The following is an 8,819-nucleotide window of genomic DNA, read 5'->3' on the forward strand; positions in this document are numbered from 1 at the left end:
ACAAGAAAGAAACATCGAAGGAGTTTTTCTACTAACTAGAAAACATGGTTCTGATACATACAAAATAAACAACATGTAATAGTCATTTTGTAAAGGTGTTCAAGCTTTCTCCATGGATAAGGAGTTTGAGGAGGAGAAGATGTCCAGTCCCCCCTGGCCAGTGTCATGGGTATGATATTCAGCTGGGCTACCGAGTCCTGCTCTTTTGCCACCACACATTTCCCCCTGAGTTTGGCTAGCTGTCTCACAACTGAGTGACATTAGGGACAAGATGAAGCCCTGGGAAACATTGCAAATGCACAAAGAAAAAAATTTAACCCCAGTCTAGGAAATACCATTCATTATTGGGATTATTCAAAAGTGAGAAATTTTAACTCATCACTTAACATGAACTTATTAAATAAATATTTGGGAAGAGAGGATGGCAGAGACAGAGAAGGGTGGAGGGAAAAGGGGAAAAAGAGGAAGAAAATGAGGAAAGTGTTTCTGAAATCATTTGTGATAATAAAAGTTGCTGACTGTGGGAGTTTTTATTGCCAGAGAGTGAGAACATAGAAACAAACTGTCAGCTTGGCAGGAAGACTCCTTTTCCCAGCGGTTATACTGTGAAAAGAAGGTGGATTGCAGCATTTTGCAAACAGATCGAGTTAAATGAAACAAAAAATATAAATGACTGCTTGAAGAGAAAACTTATTTACCTCATGGGAGATTCAACACTGCGTCAGTGGATTCACTACTTACCAAAAGTGGTTAAAAAGTATGTATTTTATTTTTACTTTGAAACTATAGTTGCCTTCAGAGGTTATTTTTATAGAATTCTTTGCTTCCCTTTTCTGACGTTTATTATTTTTCAAAATTTGCCAAATATTTGGATTTGGGCTTTTAATAAAAAGTTAAATTTTATTTTCTTCATTCACAAATATTAACATTTTCTTCCTCTTTCTCTATGCTGATAATAAGTTCAAAATTTTGTTAAGATTTGAATGCATCTGTTAAAGTTCCCTTCCTCCCACAGGCAGCAGTGCTCTTAGAGTTAGAAGTGATCTTGGCTAGAATTTTACAAATACGTGCATTTAAAAATTATATCATTATTTTCCTTTTGCTAAAAGATTTATTGATTTTTTTTTCCCATCAGCCTTAAAATGTTTTGATCGTCATGGAGCTGGGATCTTTAAAACACATGTGCTTCTTGATGCTGAAAGACATATTTTGATTCGGTGGAAAAAGCATGGTCATCCATTTATTACCAAAAATCTGTTCTCAGCGAAGGATGAAAATTATATCCCATGGGAAATTGACCGGGTAGCAGGAGACAATGACACAGCCATTGTCATCACTCTCGGTCAGCACTTCAGACCCCTCCCCATCAAAATCTTGATCCGTAGGGCCATCAATGTTCAAAAGGCCATTGAACATCTATTCTTGTGAAGCCCAGAGACCAAGATGATCCTGAAAACTGAAAACACCAGGGGGATTTCTCAAAATGCAGAGATGTTTAGTGACTTTCATGGTTCTATTCAGAATCTTATCATGAGGGATGTTTTTGTGGATCTCAATGTGGGTATTATTGATGCCTGGGACATGACTATTGCATATAACACTGATAATGTTCATCCACCTGATTATGTGATTGGAAATCAGATTAACATGTTCTTAAACTACATTTGCTAGAGGAAAAATACAAAAAAAGCCAGTACCAGCCATTCTCTATAGATGACCTCACTTATACTGCAAGGGTGGTTTAATGAAATCCAAGGTAGGAGGAAACAAAATAAAAATAATTATTGTTAAAATATATGTAACATAAAAATTACCATTTAAACCATTTTAAGTGTACAATTCAGTGGCATTAATGGCATTCACAATATTGTGCAACCACCATCTTGATCTATCCCCAGAATTTTTCATCATCCCAAACAGAAACTTCGTATCCATTGAACAATAATTCCCCTCCCCCCAGGCAACCACCATTCTACTTTCTGTCTTTATGAATTAAACCATTCCAGGTAGCTCATATAAGTGGAATTGTATAGTATTTGTCCTTTGTACTGGCTTATTCCACTTAGTATAATGTCTTTAAGGTTCACCCATGTTGTAGCATATGTTAGAATTCCCTTCCTTTTTTAAAGCTGAATAATATTCCATTGCATTATGTGTATATCACATTTTGTTTATCCATTCATCTGTTGATGGACACTTGGGTTGTTTCCATCTTTTGGATATTGCGAATAATGTTACTATGAAGAGGAAACAAAATTTGAAAGATTGTTTCCAGTAATGAGTATGATGACAGAACAGCAAAACATCATCATTCATAGTTTGATTTTAAGAAATGTAAGGCCTGGAAAGGAGCAGTGTAAATGATTCAAGTTTACAGAAAATGTGAAATGTAGGAGAAAACTTAGTGAAATCATAATAACAGTCTTTGTGCTTAAGATAATTATTTGAAATTTGGTAAACAGTTTTTCTCTAGATTTCAGTAAGAATCAGAGATCACAGTCCAAACCCACAAACTCATTGAGACAAACCAACTAGTATTATGTCAATGTACAGACCCTACAACCCTGGTTCTTGCTGATCCTAAAAGTATGAGATGAGATCCTCTCCAGAGGACCTCAAATGACTTTATAAGCTTTGTCTCTAAACTGTCCTCTCAGAATAAAAGTATCCTCCATTTCTATTAATATACTTGAGGTCACATGAGTGGAAATATTGTTACTCCAGGGTGATTTCTTTGTTTGGACTGTGTTTCTTAGGGAGAGGAAGTGAAATTATAGTACTGTAACATCAGTATAAAGGTCAATCCATACAGCTTAGGGCGAGGCTCCTCTAAATAAGGAAACACACATTAGAAATCTTTTCTTTTGGTTCTAATTCTTCGCATAGGAAACTTTCAAAATAAACCTAATCGTTCTTCCAATCATTGCACTCTTAAATGCTTATATGACTTATCATTGTCCCACCAAAGTTACCTTAAGTTCGTTTAACCTAGTTCTGAGTTGATAGAGTTTCCAGTTTTGTTACCATTACTCTTCTCTGATTGCAATGAAGTGTGTCTGTGTCATTCCACAGCATGTTTCTACCCCATCTCTCTCCTCAAAAAATTGAATGCTCTAATTTAAATGTGATAAATCAGCATCGAAAAATGAGGGTCTATTACTTCACTTGTTCTAAAGCTGAACTGTACAATATTATAGCCATTAGTCACATGTGGCTGTTTAAATTTAAATTAAATTAAATTAAAAATCATTTCCTTGGTTGCACTGATCACATTTCATGTTCAGTAGCCACATGTGGCTAGTGGCACTGTACTGACAGCACAATATTTACTTACATTTGTTTCTGGAGATTATTTTTTAACGTTTTGTTGTAGTATTTGAATGTGTTTTTAATAATAAGGCCAATGATATATTGTAGTTTTTTACGGTGAGTAAAAAAATTATTAAATGTTGCTAAGTGTCAAACTCTTGACTTTTAAGCCATTTTCTTCTGGTTCAGTCTTTTAAAGAAATCCTGGTACCTATATAGTTCATAATTCTTTGGCCTTGAAGTGATAGCTTCAGATTATTACAGATATTGACTATGTTGCTTGTGTATTTACAAGACTTGAGCAAGCCATTTGAAATGTAAAGATATTCTTTACTGGTATTATCAAGTCTCTTTCAAAAGCCCATGTATGTATAAGGAATGAAACTAGAAATCAATAACAAAAGGAAAACAGGAAAATTCACAAATACATGGAAATTAAACAGTGGACTCTTTTTTTTAACATCTTTATTAGAGTATAATTGCTTTACAATGGTGTGTCAGTTTCTGCTTTATAACAAAGTGAATCAGTTATACATATACATATGTCCCCATATCTCTTCCCTCTTGCATCTCCCTCCCTCCCACTCTCCCTATCCCACCACTCTAGGTGGTCACAAAGCACTGAGCTGATCTCCCTGTGCTATGCAGCTGCTTCCCACTAGCTATCTATTTTACGTTTGATAGTGTATATATGTCCATGCCACTCTCTCACTTTGTCCCAGCTTACCCTTTCCCTTCCCCGTATCCTCAAGTCCATTCTCTTGTAGGTCTGCATCTTTATTCCTGTCTTGCCCCTAGGTTTTCTGACCATTTTCTTTCTTTCTTTCTTTCTTTCTTTCTTTCTTTCTTTCTTTCTTTCTTTCTTTCTTTCTTTCTTTCTTTCTTTCACTTTTTAGATTCCATATATATATATATGTTAGCATATGGTATTTGTTTTTCTCTTTCTGACTTACTTCACTCTGTATGACAGTCTCTAAGTCCATCCACCTCACTACAAATAACTCAGTTTCATTCCTTTTTATGGCTGAGTAATATTCCATTGTATATATATTGTATATATGTGCCACATCTTCTTTATCCATTCATCTGTTGATGGACACTTAGGTTGCTCCCATGTCCTGGCTATTGTAAATAGAGCTGCAGTGAACATTGTGGTATATGACTCTTTTAAAATTATGGTTTTCTCAGGGTATATGCTCAGTAGTGGGCTGGCTGGGTCATATGGTAGTTCTATTTTTAGGTTTTTAAGGAACCTCCATACTGTTCTCCATAGTGGGTATATCAATTTACATTCCCACCAAGAGTGCAAGAGGATTCCCTTTTCTCCACATCCTCTCAAGCATTTATTGTTTGTAGATTTTTTGATGATGGCCATTCTGACCGGTGTGAGATGGTATGTCATTGTAGTTTAAACAATGGACTCTTAAACAATTACTGGATCAAAGAAGAAATCACAAGGGGATTTAGAAAATATTTGGAAGCAAGTGAAATAAAAACCACTATATGTCAAAACTTATGTGATACAGTGAAAGCAGTGCTACGAGAGAAGTTTATTGTGGTAAATACTTACACTAAAAAAAGAAGAAAGTTCTCAAATCAACAAACTAAACCCAAAATGCGTAGAAGAAAGAAAATCATAAAGGCTAGAGCAGAGATAAATGAAAGAAGAAAACAATAGAGAAAAATCAACAAAAGCAAGAGTTGATTTTTTTTTGAAAATATCAAAAATTTGACAAGTGCTTAGCTAGACTAACTAAGAAAAAATCAAATGAAGTTAGAAAGGAAAGAGAGGACATGACAACTGATGTTACAGAAATAAAAAAGATTATGAGACTGCTATGAACAATCATCAACCAACAAGTTGGACAACCTTGAAGAAATAAATAAATCCCTAGAAACATACAACCTACCAAGACTGAAGCATGAAGAAATAATAAATCTGAACAGACCTGTAACTACGCTGAATACAAACAGTTCTTTAAAGCAGTAATCAAAAACTTCTCAACAAAGAGAAGCCCAGGACAAGATGGCTTAACTGGAGAATTCTACCAAAGATTTAAAGAAGAAATAATACGAATCCTTCTCAAATTGTTGCAAAGAATAAAAGAGGAGGGAACATTCCCTCTGAGTGTTCAATGAAGCCAACATTACCAGATACCAAAACCAGACAAAGACACAACAACAACAACAACAACAGAAACCACTACAGATCAATATCCCTGATGAACAGTAATACAAAAATCCTAAACACAATAGTAGCAAACCGAATTCAACAGCATATTAAAAGAATCATACATTATGATCATACATCATTTATATCTGGAAACAAGGATAGTTCAACATACAAAAATCAATCAGTGTAATGTACCACATTGATAAAAACTTGATTGTCTCAATCAGTGCAGAAAAAATATTTGACATAATTCAACACCAGTTCATGATAAAAACATTAAACAAACTAGGAATAGAAGGAAACTACTTCAACATAATAAAAGCCATATTTGAAAAGCCCACAGCTAACATCATATTCAACATGGAAAGACTGAAAGCTTTTCCTCTAGAATCAGGAAAAAGGCAAAGATTCAACATAGTACAGGACATTCTAGTCAGAGTAATTAGATAAGAAAAAGAAATAAAAGGCATAAAAATTGGGAAAGAAGAAACAAAATTATCTCCATTTCCAGATGACATGATCTTGTATATAGAAAATCCTAAAGATTCTACAAAAATACCTGTTAGAACTAATAAACAAATTCAGCAAAGTTGTAGTATACAAAAATCAACACTCAAAAATCAGTTGCAGGCTTCCCTGGTGCGCAGTGATTGAGGGTCCGCCTGCTGATGCTGGGGATGCAGGTTCGTGCCCCGGTCTGGGAAGATCCTGCATGCCACAGAGCTGCTAGGCTCGTGAGCCACGGCTGCAGAGCCTGCACGTCTGGAGCCTGTGTTCCACCACGGGAGAGGCCACAACAGTGAGAGGCCCGCGAACCCCTCCAAAAAAAAAAAACAGTCCTATTTACTATAGACTCAAAAAGGAATTAAATATTTTGGAACAAACTTAATCAAGGAGGTGAAAGACTTGTACACTAAAAAATACAAAACATTGTTAAAAAAAAATCAAAGAGGTTACAGATAAATGGAAAGGCATCGCATACTTGTGGATTGGAAGGCTTAATATCAAAATGTTCATACTTCCCAATGCAATCTACAGACTCAATGCAATACTTATCAAAATTCCAATGGTATTTTTTTGTGGAGATAGAAAAAAATTTCTAAAATTCATATGGAATCTCAAGGGACCCTGAATAGCCAAAACAATCTTGCAAAAAAAAAAAGTTGGAAGACTCAGACTTCCTGATTTCAAAATGATACTACAAAGCAGTAATAATTAAGGTGGTGTGGTACTGGCATAAAGATAGATATATAAGCCAATGGAACAGGATAGAGAGTATAGAAATAATCCCTTGCATATATGGCCAAATGATTTTTACCAAGGGTGCCGAGCCTAAACAGTAGGGAAAGAACACCAAGGGTGTTGTGGAAACTGGATGTCCACATACAACACAATGAAGTTGGACCCTTACCTTACACTGCATACAAAAATTAACTCAAAATTGATTAAAGACCTAAACTATTAAACTTCTAGAAGAAAACATAGGGGAAATCTTTAGGACTTTAGATTTGGCAATGATTTCTTTGATATGACACCAAAAGCACAAATAACAAAATAAACAGACAAATGGGACTATACCACGAACTTAAAAACTTATGCATGCCAAAGGAAACAATGCATGAAAAGATAGTCTAAAGAATGGGAGAAAATAATTGTAAATCACACATCTGACAAAGGTTAATATCCACAATATATAAGGAATAGCTATAACTCAAAAAAAAAAAAAAAAACCCTGATTATAAAGCGGGCAAAGGATCGAGGCTAGAGTCATGCTTGGGTATCAGCCATTGTCTTAGTGTGCTAGAGTCCTCAAAGAGTAGCTGCTGACCTTATTCACTGGCTGTGGCCCTCATGGCATAGTCAGTCACCAGGTTAGTGACATGTATCAGAGAAAAAACATGGGCAAAGGAATCGAATAGATATTTCTCCAAAGAAGATATACAAATGTCCAATAAGCATATGAAAAGGTGCTCAACATCAGTGATCATTAGGGAAATGCAAATCAAAACCAAAATGAGACATCACTTCACACCTATCAGAATGGCCACTATCAAAACAAGTGTTGGTGAGGATGCAGAGAGAAGTTGGAACTCTTGTGCACTGTTAGTGGGAATGTAAAATGGTGCAGTTATTGTGGAAAACAGTATGGAGGTTACTCAAAAAATTAAAAATAGATTTACCATATGACCCACTGATCCTGTTTCTGGGTATAACCAGAAGGACTGAAATCACAATCTGAAAGAGATATGTGCACTCTCATGTTCATTGCAGCATTATTCACAATAGCCAAGATGTGGAAACAATCCAAATGCGCACCAACAAATAAATGAATAATGAGATATATACATGCAATGGAACATAATGGAAGTCTTAAGAAAAAAAAGAAATCCTGTCACATGCTACAACATGGATGAACCTCAAGGAAATTATGCTAAGTAAAATAAGCCAGTCACAAAAGGACACATAGTGTATGATTCCACGCATATGAAGTATCTAAAGTAATCAAAATCATAGAAACAGAAAGTACAAATGTGGTTACCAAGGTGGGAGGAGAGGGAACCAGTATTTAGTGGGTGTAGAGTTCTGGTGTTGCAAGACAGAAGTTCTAGAGACCTGTTACACAACAATGTGAATATACTTAATGCTACTGAACTGAACATTTAAAAATGGTTAAGGTGGTAAATTTAATGTTATGTGTTTTTTATGTGACGTATGTTCTTTCCCTTTCATAGCAAATAAACATCAATGTTGAGATCCAGAGCAGTTCATTTCTTTGCTTAACATGTTAAAATGAAATAGTCTCAGTTGCTCAGTAGCTGTTGGTGACTTGAATTCTTAATTTTCTTTCATAATAAGTCAACATTAGGAGGCATATTGTTAAAAAAGAAAACTGTTCTGTTAGTAAAGCAGCATGTGAATTGGCTTCAGGTAAAGTCTTGCTGCACACATAGCTGCTGTCTTAGTAGGAGTAATCCCAATGCCCTTTTCCATTCTACACCACAGCTCACAAAATAACTTATATGAAAATTCTTCCTCTACAGCACGTTTTCAATGACAACAAGAAGCAAAAAATCATCAAGTGCTTCAGCCTCTTAGAAATGCTGCACAGATGCCAAGAGCTTATCATACCCTACATATCAATCACTTCAACTTACTGTAAAGCAAAATGTGTTCCAGTATACACCTTTCAATTCACATTATATGCTATTGATATTGTGTTTGCACAACAGTATCATTTGACAAAGGAATTTTGCCAACAGTTCCATTTGATTTAGCACTAACCATATTTGTCGTTAACTTGTGATTGGCTTTATAAACTTCTCATCAGTGGTTTGAC

The 8,819-nt window shown here is 35.3% G+C and overlaps 1 protein-coding gene and 1 non-coding gene across 2 annotated transcripts in view; both read left to right on the top strand.

Annotated features, from left to right (window-relative positions):
* LOC132526550 (NXPE family member 2-like) overlaps positions 1-1,671 on the top strand; it is a 58,145-nt gene extending 56,474 nt beyond the window's left edge. Inside the window, 2 exon segments of the mRNA XM_060160890.1 lie at positions 549-756; positions 1,136-1,671. Of these exon segments, the coding sequence (XP_060016873.1) occupies positions 549-756; positions 1,136-1,671 (744 nt within the window).
* A 5,565-nt stretch (positions 1,672-7,236) lies between these two features.
* LOC132526598 (small nucleolar RNA SNORA3/SNORA45 family) lies at positions 7,237-7,366 on the top strand. The gene has a single exon (XR_009542592.1). It is a non-coding gene; the product is annotated as a small nucleolar RNA SNORA3/SNORA45 family (small nucleolar RNA).
* The last annotated feature ends 1,453 nt before the right edge of the window (positions 7,367-8,819 follow it).

Source organism: Lagenorhynchus albirostris, chromosome 9 (genome assembly GCF_949774975.1).
Source record: "Lagenorhynchus albirostris chromosome 9, mLagAlb1.1, whole genome shotgun sequence".
Lineage (NCBI taxonomy): Eukaryota > Metazoa > Chordata > Mammalia > Artiodactyla > Delphinidae > Lagenorhynchus > Lagenorhynchus albirostris.